Source organism: Lithobates pipiens, unplaced genomic scaffold (genome assembly GCF_037356315.1).
Source record: "Lithobates pipiens isolate NorthernLeopardFrog02 unplaced genomic scaffold, aLitPip1_a1.2 Scaffold_19, whole genome shotgun sequence".
In the NCBI taxonomy this organism is placed as follows: Eukaryota; Metazoa; Chordata; class Amphibia; order Anura; family Ranidae; genus Lithobates; species Lithobates pipiens.
The window spans coordinates 339,147,425-339,167,863 of record NW_027507764.1 but is presented as its reverse complement, the minus strand read 5'-3'; the positions used below and the strand labels follow the sequence as shown (position 1 = coordinate 339,167,863).

At 42.4% G+C, this 20,439-nt stretch overlaps 1 protein-coding gene across 1 annotated transcript in view; it reads right to left on the bottom strand.

The window, feature by feature from the left end:
• Positions 1-20,439, bottom strand: part of EXOC2 (exocyst complex component 2) — a 316,653-nt gene that overhangs the window by 55,339 nt on the left and 240,875 nt on the right. Inside the window, exon 21 of the mRNA XM_077492106.1 lies at positions 11,800-11,916. Within this exon, the coding sequence (XP_077348232.1) occupies positions 11,800-11,916 (117 nt within the window). The remainder of the gene's footprint in view (positions 1-11,799; positions 11,917-20,439) is intronic.

Genomic DNA, 20,439 nt, shown 5'->3' with positions numbered 1-20,439 from the left:
GTACCTATAGGAATCCATGCAATTGTTTAGAGTTGTTAGATACTGATGTATTTCTTGTCCACGCCACACGAGTACTAAGATGTGTGGGTGGAACAAACACTAATGTATATACCTACTGTGAATGGTCTCTAACATTGTCATTCTTTTATATATATACAATTTTTATGACCAATAAATTTATATTTTTTTCAACATACCTCCACAATGCAGACCACCTCATTTAAAGTCCCACTTATCCTTTCTTTTTTACATGAAACAGGGATGGAGGCACACCACATATGTGCCTCATTTAAAATCCCAAATTCCCCCCTTCTTTGTTAATCCTAATACAAAATGGATGCAAGAGACAGAACTCCCCTGTTTACTTTGGATGATCTGTGAAGGGTTTCAGTCCAATAAACTTTTCAAACAATGGTGTCTGTCTTTGGAACATTGCATCAATTCTGTATTGCAGTTCTCTCACTGCTGTAACTGATTCATTACATTTTCAGTGGTGAGTACAGAAATGTCCAAACATCAATACTTGTCTCCATCTACTGGCCAAAAGCAGTATTTTCTGTTTTAAATCAATGATGTACATTTTAGCAGCAGAGGCTAATTAGTGCCTATTAACATTCATTATTTGGCCCCCTTTGCAAAGAACAGATGTACATACACTTTCACACATTTTCATAAATGAATGTTCTTGTCCTTTAGCCTAGGTTCACACTGACACCAGGATTGATCCGTGAAATCGTGCGAGTTCAGGCATCTTCAGGGGCGATTTCAGAGACATCTATGCCGGTTCCTTCACATGTGTCTATACAAATCGCACCCCAAAGTCACCAAAAGTAGTACAGAAACTACTTTTGGGAATCGGTGCGGTGCCGCACAGATTCGGACGGTGCCATTGCCGGCAATAGCCGCTGATTTGGTATGCGATTTGACATGTCAAATTGCTGCAATGTGAACCAAGGCTCAGGCTGCCTTCACACTGACCTGTTTTTCATCTGCTTTTGCGTTAAAAAAGTGTAAGAAATAAGGGCTTGACCAATACTGTTCAAGATCTTTCTTGTCTGAATAACAGAAAAAAGCGCAAGAAAAATGCATGACCATGAAATCCTAGGGCACTCATCACACTGATCAGTCGCAGGATCTGCTGCTTTTTGTCAAATCTGCACCTCCTCGGGGAAACGCATTAAAACGTGGCAAAAACGCCTCAAAAATGCACCCATACACCTTGGCCAGTCAGAGAATGCTGTGGGAGGAATGTGTTATGAAGAGTGACTGGGGAGAGAGATACAGCGTAACATAGTGCAGAGCTGTGGGGAAACATCACAGAGATCCCAGTGGGGGAGAGGTACATTGAAAAAAATAAACAAATAGTAGATGCGACAGTGGTATCATGTAGGACAGAGGCAGGCAACCTTTAGGAGGTGGAGATCTACCTGAACAACATGAAAGAGATCAAAGATCACTACGGTTGCCACCTCCCTTTTTTTTTAAATAAATAAATTAGCAAGACCTAAGTATTTAGTAAGAAAAATATAAAACAAATGTCACTGTAAAAAAATAAAAAAATAAAAATAAATAAAAAGCCTACATTAATCGGTTCCCGACCAGCGTACACCGATGTACATCGGCAGAATGGCACGGGCAGGCATATTGGCGTACAGGTACGTCCAATCTCTAATGCCACCCTGCCATCGTGAGCACGCCACTGACGGCGCGATCGTGTGCTGGTCGGGACCCCTGCGAGTCGGGTCCCGCGGACTCGATCGCCGCGGGCATACCCACGATCGTCTCAGGAGGCGGCTGAATGGAGAGATGCCGTTGTAAACAGCATCTCACCGTTCTGCCTAGCAACTAGTGACGCTGATCCCTGCTCCATGTGATTGGAGCAGAGATCAGTGTTCACTAAATGAAAGCCCAGCCCCCAACAGTTAGTAACACACCCCCAGGAACACTGAACCCCTACAATGCCACCCACTGGTTAACCCCTTAACTGCCAGTGTCATTTACACAGGAATCACTGCATTTATATAGCAGTGATTGCTGTATAAATGACAATGGTGTCAAAAATGTCCGATGTGTCCGCCATAACATCGCAGTCACAATAAAAATTGCTGATCGCCGCCATCACTAGTAAAAAAAAAATTATTAATAAAAATGCCATAAAACTATTCCCTATTTTGTAAACGCTATAACTTGCGCAAACCAATCAATAATCGCTTATTGCGATTTTTTTTACCAAAAATATGTAGAAGAATACGTATCGGCCTAAACTGAGGGAAAAAAAAAGTTTTTTTTATTTATTTTTGGGGGATATTTATTATAACAAAAAGTAAAAAATAATGAATTTTTTTCAAAATTGTTGCTCTATTTTTGTTTATAGCGCAAAAAATAAAAACCGCAGGGGTGATCAAATACCACCAAAAGAAAGCTCTATTTGTGGGAAAAAAAGGACATCAATTTTGTTTGGAAACCATGTCGCATGACCGCGAAATTGTCACTTAAAGCGATGCAGTGCCGAATTGCAAAAAGTGGTCTGGTCTTTGACCAGCAAAATGGTCTGGGGCTGAAAGTGGTTAAAAGTGGATGGTGTCAGTAGGGCAGAGGACGGTATCAGTAGGGCAGTTGATCCGGTCACTAGGGCAGTGGATCCTGGCCAGTTAATCTTTTTATTTATTTTTTAAAACATTTTTGACAGCCATGTTAAGGGGCTTTGGTGAAATATCAGGGGTCTAATCAGACAAGCTGCACAGAATGAAAGAACAGTTAGTGTTCTGCACAGCGCTGGAGATTGCCATACTAACTCGAGCGAAGTTAGAGCAGCAATCTCCCAATCAACCCGCTGTGTTGGACAAAACAAAATAAAAGCGTGTACCAGGCTTAAATTGCAATTATCTACATAAACACCAGAATCATTTTTTTTTTAATCACGCTAATTGATTGGCTGTCACAAACCGTGTGGCCTAGATTGCTTACAGTAGACTGGAAACTGGGTAACAACAGTATTTTTATTTTTTATACCAATGGTGAAAAAAAAGAGGCACCTTTAAAAAAATCATGTGGAGTTTATTAATAGATCCCATTTAAATCAATATAAGTAATTTCACTGAAAAACTTTGTGCATACACCTCTATTTTTTTTTTTTTTAACAAAAACACACACTAGATTACCAAAAGTATTGGGACACCTGCCTTTACATGCACATGAACTTTAATGGCATCTTAGTCCGTAGAGTTCAAAAATGAGTTGGCCCACCCTTTGTAGCTATAATGCCATGTACACACGGACCGGTTTTTCCATCAAAATAAATTCTGACGGTCTTTCCGACAGAGTTCCGCTGAAACAGACTTGCCTACACACGATCACACCAAAGTCCGTTAGTTTAGAAAGCAATGACGTACGACGGGACTAGAAAAAGGAAGTTCAATAAGCCAGTAGCCAATAGCTGCCCTTGTGTCTTTTTTGGTCTGTCGGAATAGCACACAGATGAACGGTTTTCCAGATAGGAATTGATTCCGTCGGAAAGATTTAAAACATGTTCTATTTCTATGTCAGAATAAAATATAAAAAAAGTCAGATGAAGCCCACTCACAAACGGAATATCAGATGAAATGATTTAGTCAGACCTTTTCTGCTGGAAAGTCCGGTCGTGTGTACGCGGCATAACAGATTCAACTCTTCTGGGAAGGCTGTCCAAAAGGTTTAGGAGTGAGTCTATGGGAATGTTTGGCCATTCTTCCAGGAGAGCATTTGTGAGGTCAGGCACTGATGTTGGATGAGAAAGTCTGTCTCACAGTCTATGCCCAAATTCATCCCAAAGGTGATCTTTTGGGTTGAGGTCAGGACTCTGTGCAGGCCAGTCAAGTTCCTCCACCTCAAACTCGCTCATCCATGTCTTTATGGACCTTGCTTTGTGCACTGGTGTGCAGTCATGTTGGAACAGAAATGGGTCATCCCCAAACTGTTCCCACAAAGTTGGGAGCATGAAAGGTCCAAAATGTCTTGGCATGCTGATGCCTTAGGAGTTTCCCTTACTGGAACTGGAAGGGGCCAAACCCAACCCCTGAAAAACAACCCCACACCATAATCCCCCCTCCACCAAATGATTTGGACCAGTGCACAAAGCAAGGTCCATAAAGACATGGATAAACGAGTTTGGGGTGGAGGAACTTAACTAGTCTGCACAGAGACCTGACCTCAACTCGACAGAACACCTTTGGGATGAATTACAGCGGAGACTGCGAGCCAGGCCTCCTCATGCACATCAGTGCCCGACCTCACAAATGTGCTTCTGGAAGAATGATCAAACATTCCTATAGAAACTCCTAAACTTGTGTACAGCCTTCCCAGAAGAGTTGAAGTTGTTATGGCTGCAAAGGGTGGGCCAACTTAATATTAAACCCTACGGACTAAAACTGGGATGCTATTAAAGGTCATGTATGTGTAAAGGCAGGAGACCCAATACCTTTGGTAATATAGTGTGTGTGTGTGTGTGTGTGTGTGTGTGTGTGTGTGTACACACACACAGTATCTCACAAAAGTGAGTAAACCCCTCACATTTTTGTAAATATTTTATTCTATCTTTTCATGTGACAACACTGAAGAAATGACACCTTGCTACAATGTAAAGTAGTGAGTGTACAGCTTGTATAACAGTGTAAATTTGCTGTCCCCTCAAAATAACTCAACACACAACCATTAATGTCTAAACCCCTGGCAACAAAAGTGAGTACACCCCTAAGTGAAAATATCCAAATTTGGCCCAATTAGCCATTTTCCCTCCCCGGTGTCATGTGACTCGTTAGTGTTACAAGGTCTCAGGTATGAATGGGTAGAAGGTGTGTTAAATTAGGTGTTATCACTCTCACTCTCTCATACTGGTCACTGGAAGTTCAACATGGCACTTCATGGCAAAAAACTCTCTGAGGATCTGAAAAAAATTGTTGCTCTATATGAAGATGGCCTAGGCTATAAGAAGATTGCCAAAACCCTGAAACTGAGCTGCAGTATGGTGGCCAAGACCATACAGCGGTTTAACAGGACAGGTTCCACTCAGAACAGGCCTCACCATGGTCGACCAAAGAAGTTGAGTGCACATGCTCAGCTTCATATCTAGAGGTCGTCTTTGGGAAATAAACATATGAATGCTGCTAGCATTGCTGCAGAGTTTGAAGAAGTGAGGGGTCAGCCTGTCAGTGCTCAGATCATATGCCACACGCTGCATCAAATTGGTCTGTATGGCTGTCATCCCAGAAGGAAGCCTCTTCTAAAGATGATGCACTTAAGAAAGCAGTTTGCAGAAGACAAGCAGACTAAGAACATGGATTACTGGAACCACGTCCTGTGGTCTGATGAGACCAAAATAAACGTATTTGGTTCAGATGGTGCCAAGCGTGTGTGACGCCAACCAGATGAGGAGTACAAAGACAAGTGTGTCTTCCCTACAGTCAAGCATGGTGGTGGGAGTGTCATGGTCTGGGGCTGCATGAGTCCTGCCGCCACTGGGGAGCTACAGTTTATTGAGGGAACCATGAATGCCAACATGTACTGTGACACACTGAAGCAGAGCATGATCCCCCTCCCTTCGGAGACTGCGCCGCAGGGCAGTATTCCAACATGATAATGACCCCAAACGCACCTCCAAGAGGACCACTGTCTTGCTAAAGAAGCTGAGAGTAAAGGTGATGGACTGACCAAGCATGTCTCTAGACCTAAACCATATTGAGCATCTGTGGGGCATCCTCAAACGGAAAGTGAAGGAGTGCAAGGTCTCCAACATCCACCAGCTTTGTGATGTCATCATGGAGGAGTGGAAGAGGACTCCGGTGGCAACCTGTGAAGCTCTGGTGAACTCCATGCCAAGAGGGTTAAGGCAGTGCTGGAAAATAATGGTGGCCACATAGAAATATTGACACTTTAGGCCCAATTTGGAAATTTTTACTTAGGGATGTACTCATTTTTGTTGCCAGCGGTTTAGACATTAATGGCTGTGTGTTGAGTAATTTTGAGGGGACAGCAAATGTACACTGTTATACAAGCTGTACACTCACTACTTTACATTGTAGCAAAGTGTCATTTCTTCAGTGTTGTCACATGAAAAGATATAATAAAATATTTACAAAAATGTGAGGGGTGTATTCACTTTTGTGAGATAGCGAGTGTGTGTGTGTGTGTGTGTGTGTGTGTGTGTGTGTGTGTGTGTTTAGTGACAGCTGATGCACAGCTGGAGCATGGTTACTTTTGCAAATTATTTTGTTAGTTCATGAACAAAATATAGAGAACAGCTAAACATTTTAAAAACAAAAATGACCTGAACTTTGAGGTAACAATCAAGTCCATGTAAAAAGTAGTTTAATCTACACTTTACTAGAATGTAACCTGTTAAGCATTAAATTTGTCTTCTGAAAATAAATGTAGACACAAATGTAAACAGCACACATTTCTGGAAAAAAATAATATAACTTTGGTCACAGGATTCTGATTCGTCATCAAAAATACAGCTTATCAAAAAGTCAAAAATTAAAGGTATACGTAATCACACCCACTCTGACATTTTATTCTCTGAATCTAAAGAGAAAAAAAAATCCCACTCTAGGCTTAAGAGGGAGAGAGAAGGTGACCAAGATTTAATCAATTCTATTCTTTCTCTTAAGATTAGAATCTTCAAGTTGAGGCGCTAACAATGAAGACTACATGTTACATAGAAATCTGATAGCAGGAAGTATTCTGAGTGTTGGATAACTACTTCACTGTACTTCACTGAAAGAATATTTACTGTGATACCAACCACAAAGCGTGCCACATACTGCAAAGCTCTGTGTGGTATCAGTGCAATATGAAGCTTGCATTAGATATTACATCTTGTATAATGTTTTAGAAAAAATATATTCGATTTTACAGCTTACAACTTTACTACAGCTAAAATTAAATACATCCCATGGAAATTATTGAGCTTTTCAAACATGTTTATTTGAACACACAAATGCAAGATCTTCTTTCGAATACAGCTTAACCACTTGACCACTGGGCACTTAAACCCCCTTCCTAACCAGACCAATTTTCAGCTTTCAGTGCTAGCACAGTTTGAATGACAATTAGTCATGCAACATTGTACCTATATGAAATTTTTGTCCTTTTTTTCACACAAATAGAGCTTTCTTTTGGTGGTATTTAATCGCTGCTGGTTTTTTTTATTTTTTGTGCTATAAATCAAAAAAAATAGAAAATTTGGTAAAAAAAAAAATCTGTTTCTGTTAAAATTTATTGCAGAGTATTGGCAGAGTATTGGCAGAGTATTGCACAGTGTTGCAAGAATATTGCACAGTAAGGGAAGAGTATTGGCACAGAGTAGCGCTGTGGGCACTACACATCCAGCACACAGCACTGATGCCATCTCTCCCCCTCTCCCCTCGCACTGTACCAATCGGTACAGAGAGGGGAGTGAGGAACCGGCGTCATGACATGACGCAAGTTTATTTAAAAGTGATCGGTCCGTCATTTGATGCAGCGATCACATGGTAAACGGCCGCTACCAGAGGAAGACCCGGCGGTCACGGATGTTTGCGCCCCAGGAGGCACACGAGAGCAATATTCTGGGAGGACGTCCATGGACGCCCACCCAGAAAAACACGACCGCGCTGTAGCTGTCCTTCAGCTATGGCCTGGTCGGCAAGTGGTTAAAGATAATATACTTGAATAAAACACCAGAAAATATGCCTTGGTCTCAGAAAAAAACATTGCCTTTTTGAGCAGAAATTACTTCTTGTAGGTGTTAGAGACTAGTGCACAGCTATGTCAGACAGTGACTCTGAAAAATTTGACCCGTCTTCCATTTAAAATTCTTTCAGTTGCAACATGTATGCAGGTTTTATTGCAAGATCTGCCCTTTTCAAACTTCCCATATTTCAATGGGATTTAACCATGGCTTGGATTAGATCATTCCATAACCCCCACAAGTTCTCGTTGAGCTATTCCGTGGTGAATTTGCAAGTGTGCTTCAGATCATTATCACGTTGAAATATCTATTTCCAGTTCAATTTTAACTTTTGGAAAGATGGCCTTTCATTCTTATCAAGCACACTATGATATGATGCAGAATTCATAACTAACTGGATGGTAAGTTGCTTGAGTACTGAAACCACAAAGCAACCTGAAATCATAACATTTCCACCACCATGTGCTACAGAAAAATGGCAACCGATCACACACAGGAAACTGAATCACTGACCAAAAGGAAACCAGTAAGAAGGTTTTAGCTCTACTCTCCATCCGCAGGAGAGGTCCCTCAGATGCATTTCACCCCCTAGTGGGCTGATTTATCAAAGCCACCACAATGCTTCATGGTTGACATAAGACACAAGGTGTTTTTCCTCAATTACAGTCTTTGGTTTGTGGCAACCATGTCTACTCTAAAGCCCTGTACACAGGGCCAGACTTACCAATGGGCTTGACTGGGCTCAAGCCCATGGGCTCCACCCAATAGGGGGCCCCACCAAGATACATAGCCAAGTGTGCTTGGCTCGGCTCTGCTCAGTCACGCCCAGCTGAGCCGAGTACACTCAGCTACTCCCGGCTCCACTTGGGACTGCGAGAGCCACCAAGAGGACCCGAGATCCGCTGAGATACAGAGGACTCTGTATCTCGGCGGCACCATTTTTAAACTTCAAGACTGCAATGACAAGGCTGCAAATGACACTGGGGCAAGGCTGCAAAATGACAAGGCTGAAATTTACACTGACAAGGCTGCAATGGGCAAGGCTGCATTGATGGGCATTTAAAATGTTATTTTTTTCCTTAAACTTCCACCCTAAAAGTTTTTCCCTTAAAATTCCCTCCTAAACTTGGGGTGCATGTTATACGCCTGCGCGTGTTATATAACAATAAATATGGCAATGTATAGAAGGTAGGGCCCGAAAGTGACTCAAGCTCAGGGGCCCCCATCACCCTAAGTCCCGCTCTGTCTGTACACATGGGACAAATATTGGATGAAATCAGGGCAGTCTCCCTGTCAGAACACAATAGCTCAGCATGGAGATCGCTGTACTAAAATCACATTGTTAGTACAGAGGCCTCCTGGAGAGTTTCTACTTACCGTGTGCACCAGGCTTCACTGTGGCTAAATGCCTACCTCTGATTCATCAGTCCATGGCACATTCTTCCAGAAAGTCTGTTTTTTGCCTATATGGTCAGTGGCAAACTGTAGTAGTATTCTCAAGTTCCTTTTGCATTGCAGAGACTTTTTGCAGCCATACCTTCCATATAGGCTAAATTAGCGTAATCTTGCTGCAAGAGGCAAATGCAGATCCTGCAATTTAATTTTGGGGTTCCTGAAGATTTCTTTATAATATTTTACTTATGGTGGTGTGATTGTTTTCAAATTTGGAAATCTGTTTAAATCCCTTGCCAGGCTCAAAGGCATCTGTCATCTTTTTTTTTCTAAGGGCCTTTTATATCATTAACACTGGACCTTCTAAGTTTAGCTTTCCCTAAAAATTCCTTTTTCTTGCAATTAGATGTTCCTGCTTGAAAGCAGATTTACCTGCGTTTAGCCACATTAGCATGCATTTAACCGTTTCTAGAGTTTCTAATCAGATCCTGGATGTATACAATGCTATTCTCTTTAAATGTAGCTAAACTTACTGAAACTAAATTCAGGTAAAGTTCAGTTTTAATGGAACTATTGAAAAATCATTATCTGTATTTATATGTCCCCTAAACGCATATAAATGCAGGCTTGACAGTGCCAGTGTGAATGAGGCCTTTGAGAGCTCTATTGATCTTGGCATGTTGACAACACACACACCAACAGCAAAGTAAACACACCAACAAGAATGAATACACAATGTCAATTTTATCTGTCATTTGTTTAAGTATCTCACATTTATTTGTTTTAATGAAGATCTCTCTTTTTTTTTTTTTCTCTTTTTTTTTTTTGCAGTTAAAGGCTATGTTCACTTACAGGGAAAAATAAATAAATGAATGAACATATTTGTACAGATAAAGAAATGTGCATTTACAATTTTTTTTCCCCAAGATGCCTGCAAAGCATTTCACCATCGATCAGTGGATCATAGGTTCAAAATGTCAGGCTCCTGGAGACAAATACCACTAGCTTTCTGCCTATACCTCTGTATAGGCTGTTAGTTTGAAAGCTACAAGGCTTGTAAATGAGCTAAGAGGGCATTCATCAGCATCCTGGCAGTTCATTGGGAATCATTAGCCATCTGCCGTGAGAGAAGACGGGACTAGTTTTTTATTCACAGATTGCTGTGAATGACTAAGACGGCTGTGCAGGCAGAGCCCCACACAGTGCACCATCTTTAAAATGTGACAGCAGGTACGGGGAACAAAACCCCTGCCTGCTGTCACAGGGTCAGGGAAGGGGTGTGGAGCATGTTACATTTTACACCCTAAATACAAGTGAACTAATCCTTTAAGTAAAGAAAAAAGATTGCGTCCCTGCCTTGACCTGTGACTGAACATTGAAGGAGAAGCATCAAATGGATGTGCTAGTCTCTGTCACTCTACTCTCCCTTACTGTCAACCATGTTTCTGGTTAGTGCATGACCACTGCAGCAAAGCTCATTGGCTCCTCGTGCTGTTTCTCCCCTTATCAAATTGAGCTCTGTTGTACAGGGATAGCAAGTGACCAATACTAAGTAAAATTCAGGTGCTTACACTAGTTTCTTTTAAAAGTAAACTTAAAGTGTACCTTAAAGTGGATGCAAACCTTTGCATGCACCCAGTGAAGTGAACAGACTCAGATGATACACAGAGATGAAACAAATCCTCCTACTTAATTTTTACATGTATATCTGCTGTCATCAGCTTTATATATGGTTTATAAAGTTAACATCCTTTTAGAATTTTCTCTTCCTGATTCACCTGTGGGTGTGGATTCTTGCCATACACTGTGAGACAGCTGATTAGAGGAAAGGCACACCTCCCCCCCCCCCCCCTTCACATAGGCAGTGACTTGCAGAGCTGTGCTGTGAATAGACCAGCTCTCTGCCAATCTATTTATAGCACTCTCCCTGACACAAAATTCAGCCTGGTTTTATCACAGTTAAAGGAGAACTTGTCAGAAGCTATCATGTTGATAACAGAAGACCGGAGCAGGAGAAAACCAGGGGACATAGTGCTTTGAAGAGAGATAAGAAAACACTGCAGATATATGTGCCAGGCTCAAATTTCATGAACAGATTTAACTTCCACTTTAAGTCAAAGTTTTTTTTCCATTCTCAATCCATCCAAAATAAAAAATAAATAAAAAAGTTTAGCATTAAATCTGCTCTAATATTTTTGGGTATTGAAAACGTATCTACATAAATTGGTGGTTTATTTTATATGCTTGGCGTTCAGCTTTAACCCTTTAACTGCCACCAACATATGTCATCTGTCTGCAGCAATGCTACCTTTTGTGAATTGACTTTCTTACTGCATCTTTTTCTTAATAAATTATGACATTTGATTTATCTTTTGTTTGTGCATGACTCTAATAGTAAATACATCTCATTGGTTTGCATCCAATGAGATCTCACATGCCCAGAGCAGCAGAAGAAATTCATGAAATGGATGTTCACTCAGATTTATATTACCATATTAATATGAAGGGACTGGTATACCCAAGCCACAAGTAGTATAATGATGACAGTGGAGTGGGAAACCACAGGTTAAGATAAAAAAAAAAAAAGAAGGAACAGGGACTACCACCAACTAAATTGCAGTTGATTAATCATATTACTACAGGGTGCAGCACTGTAATAATTAGTTACAAATTAAAACTGTGGAAATGAATAAAATGTATACCTGGGTTATCTTCTCTATTCCTTGAAAGCCCTGCTTCTCAAAATTGTCAGCAATATTCAGCAGTGTATGCCTTTCCAGGTAGCGGCAATTGCTCAGAACAATTAAAAGTCGTTTCTCCTAAGAAAGAAACAGATAATATGCAGTCACAAAGTTGTTATGCACAGAATACAACCCCTGATGATTCAATTTAATGTGTAAGGGCCATATGTTTATAAACAGAGATGAGCTTGGAGTCCTACAAACTTATCACTTAAGGCCCGTACACACGATCTGACTTTTTGACAACAAACATGCAAATGAGCTGTTTTAAGACAACATCCGACCGTGTGTACGCTCCATTGGACAAACTTTTTTTGGTTTTCATCTGACTTTTGTTGGCTGTGCGAACAGACAAACTTTTCGACAACATAAGTTCGATGGAGCAAAGTCCGATTGTATGTACAGAAAACCATCGGACTTTACAAACATGCATGCTCAGAACCAATAGAAAAGATCAGACAACAATACAGAAGTTGAACAAAAGGTGGCGGTAAAGAGCAGAAAAACCTTGTGAATTGGTGAAAGTTGGCTGAAAAAGTCTGATCATGTGTATGTTTAACAAGTTCAGGGCCAACTCCCTTTGTACAAAGTCCGATCGTGTGTATGAGGCTTGACTCAAACACCAAATTGCTACTATTTTTTGTACTCAAATGAGCAGCAGGCCAGACTGCAGCTCACTGTAGTACAAAAAAGCCGGAGTTCAAAGTTCAGGTAAGCAATGAGTTTGGATGAAGCTTGAGCACATTTATGTTTATAAATGTTATTTAAAATAAACTCTTTTTATTCATAGGAGACTTATAACAGATACTACATCAAATAAAATAACATCTAAACCCCTGACATAGATTTAACAAATACTTAGCTGGACAGTAGAGTAATGTACACATATATTAAGTAATTACTAAACCTTTAAAACAGAAATGGTTACATTTACATGTGTGTATTTAAAATTGCAGTTAAACAAAATTAGTTGGTCAACATTACAATAATATGTATAATAATAAAACACAATACAACAGTATTTTCAGTAATAGTTTTCAGCCACTATTTTCTAAAGTAAAAGTAGTGTCCTTTTTGCTCAATAAAGATTGCGTATAAGGGTTTTATTGATTCAAAATAAAGCATAATGATTAACTATACACTGGTTGACTGAGGACAGCCCATGGGCGTAGCCAGGCGTTTTGTCTTTATTCTGCCTAGTCCTACTCCTACGGAAACCATATAACCCTATGGTTCTGAATAAAGAAGGCTGTTTCTGTCAATGAACGAGAAACAGATTTTACGGTAAGTTCATTGACAGACACAGCCTTCTTTATTTAGAACCATAGGGATGTCCCAAAACAGTGCCAAACATGAGGGGTGGGACAACAAAAAATCCCAAGGCTAACACAAGAGCCAACCAGATAACAGGAGCTTCACCCAGGACAAGCTAGAACCCAACCTGAATGATACCCCTTCAAGAGGGAATAGATCCTCTAAACAGTAGCCTGCAAAAGAGGCATCCGCAGATGCCAATCCATCCACTTTGTAGAACTTGTGAAAATGTACACCGACGACCTGTGGCTGCCTTGCAAACTTGCTCAATGGATGCCTGATGACAGAAGGCCCAAGAAGCACTAAGTGCCCAAGAAGAATGCCCCGTAACAGGCAAAGGAGGAACCCAATCCAGGACAGAAAAGCCCAGAGTCATCACCTGTCTGATCCAACCAGAAAAAGGTCACATAAGAAGCAGACAGTCCTTTCCTTGACTCGTCTGTGAATACTGTGAGCCTGACCTCCAAACAGACTCCGCAAATACACCTGAATCCCCCAAAACACATTCAGGGCAGATAAGGCAAATTCCTTGGGATGTGCTGACCAGGGACACAAGAAAGGCAACACAATGTCCTTCTTCAAATTGAAATCAAAGCACAGAATTATGGAGAAAGGGCAAAGCACCACCTCACCTTAACCTGGGTAAGGTGAACAACAAGATAACGCCACCATTTTCAACACCCTGCAATAGCCACCAAGAGGCCGCCTTCTGAGACAGAGTAAGTAGTAGAACCTCCCAAATATTTTTGAGAGAGAGATAGAGAGGCTTCTGGAGAACCAAAATCACCAAGTTCAGATCCCACAGCAGTAGAAGAAACCGCAGCAGTGGAAACAAATGTCTAACCCCTTGAATAACAGGTACACACCAGGGAGTGCGAGACCAAGGGACGCTGAAGAAGACCACCCGGGCTTACACCTGGCCCTTGAAGGTACTCAAGGCCTATTCCTGCTCATCCCCCCGTAAACGGAGGTCGGAATCTGAGCCACCTAGAAAGAACGAGGATGAATGCACAGTGACTGACACCAGGATATATGCGCTTTCCACATCCGGAGGTAGAACCTCTTACAAGTAGACTCCCTAGCCATTATTATTATTATAATACACGATTTCTATAGCGCCAACAGTTTACGCAGCGCATTACAATGTATAGGGGGGAACAACACAATTACAGTACAATACAAAAGGTACAGGAGGGCCCTGCTCGTAGAGCTTACATTCTAAAAGGGAGAGGGTGGTGGTACAAAAGGTAATAGCTGCAGAGAATGATTTGATGGGGGTGGCTCAGGGACAGTTAGGTGGGTGTGGGATAGGCTTCCCTGAATAAATGAGTTTTCAGGGAACTCCTAAAGGTGGACAGGGTAGGGGCAGATCGGACAGACTGGGGCAAGGAGTTCCAGAGGATGGGAGAGGCTCTGGAGAAGTCTTGAGGGCGAGCATGAGAGGAGGTAACAAGGGAGCTAGAAAGCAGGAGGTCCTGGGAGGAGCGGAGGGGACGATTTGGCTATCTCTGCAGATAAAGTTGGTGATGTAGATGGGAGCGATGTTGTGGATGGCTTTGTTTGTTATGGTTAGCATTTTGAATTTTACACGGTGGGGTAGGGGAAGCCAGTGAAGGGATTGGCAGAGAGGGGCAGCAGTCACGGAATGATTAGTGAGCCATCAGCAGTGTCAGAACTGCAGCACCTGGCTCATCACAGCCAGGCCGTTAAAACAAGCGAATCTAAAGCAGGATGGAAGAACAGCCCTTGGGACAGTAGATCCTCCCCGAGAGGCAGTCACCAAGGAACGTCAGTCACCAGGCCCACCCGGTCGGCACACCCAGACCGACAGGACCCATCCTGAGCCAAAAGAATGACCGGCATCGCAGCAGCCATGATCCTGCACAAAAAGCCACAGCAGAAGCTGGAGAGGAGGAAAGGCGTAGAGCAAACGTCACTGGTCTCATGGGCCACCAGAATATCCCGTGACCTTGCCAGAAACCTTGGCACCATCCTGTTTATCCAAAATGCAAACAGATATACCTCAGAAGTGCCCCAGAGGAGAAAAATCCGATGAAACACGGCCCAGCGCAGGGCCCACCCTGTGGTCCAACCCTAGCTAACTGAGGTATTCGTCTGACAGGATTCCACTCTTGGAATACTTACGTCGGAAAGCGCAGGAACGAGACATTCTGCCCACTGGAGGATACTTCCAACAGCCCATGTGGCCCGCCCTGGTGAAGGAAATAAGCCCCGAAGTCCAACTGTCCATAATCCAGGCCTAGTCTGATTGCTTGAAGTTCCAGGATATTACCCAGTAGTCCGGATTCCACCAACGTCCAATGACCCTGAGCAGAGCTCAGTCCCAGGACATCTCTCCACCCAGACAGACTGGCATTGGTGGTCACCTTGATCAATACAAGGGGAGAAAGTATTTTCCCAGCCGAAGAACCGGAGAGCGAAGCCACGAGACTAGGGAACCTCTGGTTTCCTGACTCAGCCAAATGAGATTGTCCAGAGACCTTGGGCATTTGTCCCATTATGCCAGGATCTTCCTGAAGGGAGCTTGTATGGAACAGGGCAAATGGAATCGCCTCAAAAAGGTAAATACTATCATACCCAACACCCAAATGCAGATCCGCAGAGAAGCCCACCTGCTGGACAGTAAATGAAAAACGCAGCATGCAACTTCTGGAGTTTGTCCAGGAGAAAAAAAAAAACTGGCCAGAGCTGAAGCCTGATCAGACTCAGATAATCTAACATTCTGACATGGCCAAAGCAGACTTCCGATAGTATAGACGCCAGATGAAATCAGTCTAGGTCTGTATAGGAACTACGTTGCTCTTCGGGTAATCGAGAAGTTGGAGAGGAAGATTGTCCAGGCAGCCCAGGACTGTAAACCCCCACTGATGTAACCATGCTAGATCCGGGGCCAAGACCTCGTGAACACCCGTGGAGTGGTGGCCAGATCAAAGGGCAACACCATGCGCTGATAATGCTCCACACAACGTAAAACAGAGGAAGTGCTCGAGCTGGGCACAAAACAGAATGCTTAAGTAAGCATTCGTGAGGTCATATGCCCATGATAAAAGTCCACCACCGTGTGGACAGACTCCAACCTTAACTTCTGTACCCACACAAGGCAGGTCAGGGCCTTGAGGCCCAGAATTAGATGTACCATGCCCTCCATCTTTTAGGCTCTGAACAGGTTTGAATAAAACCCCTGAAACTGTTCCCAGCACGGGAACCCGGGACAATCACACTCTACAGCAATGGGGCTTGTACAGCCCCCCACGGAGAACAGCAAGTAGTCTGGAGACAGATGTCCATTGGAAGCAAAAAATAGGATTTTTGTAACCGCTTACCTGTAAAATCCTTTTCTTGGAGTACATCATGGCACACAGAGCCTAAGTAATAACTTAATGGGTATATAGGCACCTTCACAATACAGGAAGTTCACTCCCTATTTAACCCCTCCTCCTTCCAGGAGCACATTCGTTTTTGTAGCAAAGCAATATACTTAAACTCCATAAAAGAGGGGAGGGATCTCTGTGTCCCATGATGTACTCCAAGAAAAGGATTTTACAGGTAAGCCGTTATAAAAATCCTATTTTCTTTTGTACATCAAGGGACACAGAGGCTAAGTAATAATTTAATGGTGTGTCCTATAGCAATGCTATTTAAGGGGAGGGAGAGACAACCCCTAGGGCACCCCCAGACTTGAGGACTTATACTGCTGCCTGCAGCACACTGCGCCTGAAGGTGATATCCTCATACCTCCTTACATCCAACTGATAACATTTTGTGAATGTATGTACTGAAGGCCAAGTTGCGACCTTGTAGATCTGAGCCATGGAGGCCTGGTGACGCACTGCCCGAGAAGCACTAACCGACCTGGTAGAGTGCGCTTTGACTTGAAAAGGAGGAATCTTTCCCCTTAAAGCGGGAGTCCGCCGGGAGTTCCGCCGTTTTTTTTTTTTAAAAGCCAGCAGCTACAAATACTGCAGCTGCTGACTTTTAAAATAAGCACACTTACCCGCCCAGCACGCCCACGATGTCGGCACCCGAAGCCGATCTCTCGATCGTCTCTCGGGTGCTGCCACCGCCATCTTGGGTATGGGAATCAGGAAGTGGAGCCTTTCGGCTTCATTTCCCGGTTCCCTACTATAATATACAATAAGGATGGACCCGCTGCCTCTGGGATCTGTGTGTTTCCCAGAAGGCAGCGGGGGACTTTCGGAAAGGGGCGTAGATTCTGCAGAATCTACGCCTCTTTCCGCAGAGAGCTATCCCGGAAGTGGGTGCAGATACCTGTACTGTACAGGTACCTGCACCCCCTCCCCCCTGAAAGGTGGCAATTGTGGCGCCGGAGGGGGGGAGGATTCCAATGAGCGGAAGGTCTACTTTAGGGTGGACCTCCGCTTTAAATCATACGTCTGAATTATAACTTGCCAAATCCACTTAGTGGCAGTGGATTTTGACGCTGCCTGTCCTTTCTTAGGACCCTCTGGCAAAATAAATAAGACATCAGTCTTTCGAATCTGAGCAGTTGTCTTAAAACAAAAAAATAGATTTTCACTGCTCTCACCACATCAAGACAATGTAGTGATTTTTCTACCCTGGAACGTGGTTTTGGAAAAAAAACAATGGCAGGGCAATATCTTGGTTCAGGTGAAAACCTGAGACCACTTTTGGAAAAAAATCTGGATAAGGGCGTAACACCACTCTGTCTTCATGAATAATCAAGTATGGCTCTTTACAAGAAAGAGCAGCCAAATCCAAAACCCTCCTTGCTGAGGATATAGCAACTAAGAACACTAGCTTCCTCAGAAGGACTATGGGAATATGCTGTATTGGTTCAAATGGCTGTTTGTTACAAAATGTTTTTGTAACACTGACAACACTAAGTTAAAGTCCCAAGGGCTCAAAGGAGATATAACTGCCGGATTAATCCGCATCACCCCTTGCATAAAAACCCGGACTAAAGAATGCGTAGCAAGCAGTCTTTGAAATAAGATCGATAAGGCTGAGACGTGGCCCTTAATAGTACTCAAGGCCAACTTCATCTCTACCCCTAATTGTAGAAAGGCAAGAATTCTGCCTATGATATATCTCCGAGGGTGCAAACCCTTGGATTCACACCAGGAAACATAAGCCCTCCAGACTCTGTAATATATAGTTCTGGAAACTAGCTTCCTTGCATTAATTAAGGTGGAGATAACTGACCCGGAAAGCCCACATTTCTTTAGAATGGGGTTTCAATAGCCAAGCCATTCATTTAGTGTTCAAGTAGGATGGAATATCGGCCCCTGTGAGAGCAGGTCTGGCCGTAGTCACCCATCTTTGGCAAACAGCCCAAAAAATGTCAGGGTGAAGAGACCATTCCCCCGGGAATAACTGCTGGTGATTCAAGTAGTCCGCCTGCCAATTCTTTACTTCCAGAATGAAGACTGCTGATAGGCACCGAACATTCCTTTCTGCCCAAGTTAGAATATGGTTCACCTCTCTCTACGCTGAGAGACTCTTGGTGCCCCCTTGGTGATTGATATAGGCCAAAGCTGTGGCATTGTCAGATTGGATCCTGACAGGACAATCCCTTAACATGGAAGTCCAGGCCTTCAGAGCCATATGCACTGCCTGAATCTCTAGGATGTTGATAGGCAAGGCTCTTTTGGCTCTTGACCACTGTCGTCTTCTCTAGTACTGCTCCCCAGCCTGAAAGGCTGGCAGCTGTCGTTACCACTTTTCAGATAACTAGTCTGAAGGATTTTCCTTTCTGCAGATTCTGGGTTAGTAACCACCAACTGAGACTTTGGGACACCTTTGGGGACAGCAGCATTGGCAAGTCCAAAGCTTGGATCGTTTTGTTCCAAGCAGACAGGATACTGTTTTGCAACAGTCTTGAATGGAACTCGGCATAGGGGACTGCTTTGAATAAAGCCACCATCTTTCCCAACAACCTCATGCAAAGGCGAATAGAGGGATCTCTTTTAGACCTGACCATCCGCACCAGCTCTTGTATGGAGTTGATTTTTGCTGGAGGCAAGAACACATTTTTCTATGATCAGGCCCAAATACTCCAGATTTTTTTGCGGTTTTAAGGAAGATTTCTCTAGGTTGAGAATCCAACCCAGATTTTCCAGGTAACTGGTTGTAATGTGTACACTTTGCTCCAAGCAAGCCACCGACTGGTCTGTTAGCAACAGATCATCTAGGTACGTCAAGACTGTTATGCCCTGTGCCCTTAACCTGGCTAGAGGTGGGGCCAGCACTTTTGTGAACACCTGGGTATTGTAGCTAGCCTGAAGGGCAAGGCTACAAACTGAAAGTGCTGCTGTACTACTTTGAATCGCAGAAACCTTTGGTGAGCGGAAAATATAGGGACATGCAGATATGCATCCCTGATGTCGATGGACGTTAGAAGTAGGGCTGAAACAACTAATCAATTAATCGACAACTAATCGATTATGAAATTAATCGATTACTATTTTCATAATCGATTAATCGGCCAGTAACAAAATGAGGTTAAAGATTCTGATGATCTTTACTAGATTGACCCTTTAATAGTATATACACTATACATCCTCTAATAGTATATACACTATATATTCTCTAATAATCCTCTAATAGTATATACACTACATCATTCCTCAAATATTATATACAGTATATCATTCCTCTAATAGTTTATACAGTATATCTCCTCTAATAGTATATGCAGTATATATCCCCTCTAATAGTATATACATTATATCTCTTCTAATAGTATATACAGTATATCTCTCCTCTAATAATATATAGCCTCTAATAGTATATACAGTATATCTCCTCTAATAGTATATACAGTATATATCCCCTCTAATATATACAGTATATCTCTTGTGTCTGTTATTCTCAGAGTGGATTAGATATTTTGCTCCCTAACCATATAGTTGGTTATTTATATTTACCACTGCATTGAGATAGTTAAGTATAAATTGCCTTTTTTTTTAAACTTTACATATTAACTAAATTATACACCGCACTTTTAAAAAAAAAAAATGTTATTAACCGATTAATCAAATCAATAATCAGCCAACTAATCGATTATTAAAATAATTGTTAGTTGCAGCCCTACTTAGAAGTTCTCTTCCGTGTAGGATAGAAACTACTGACCTGATCAATTCCATGCGAAAGGAGCGGATCTTCAGGAACTGATTTAGATTCTTTAGATCTAGAATGGGTCTGACATCTCCATTTGGTTTTGGTACCATAAGAAGGTTTGAATAAAACCCCAAACCTTGATGAGATGATGGAAACTCCCGAAAT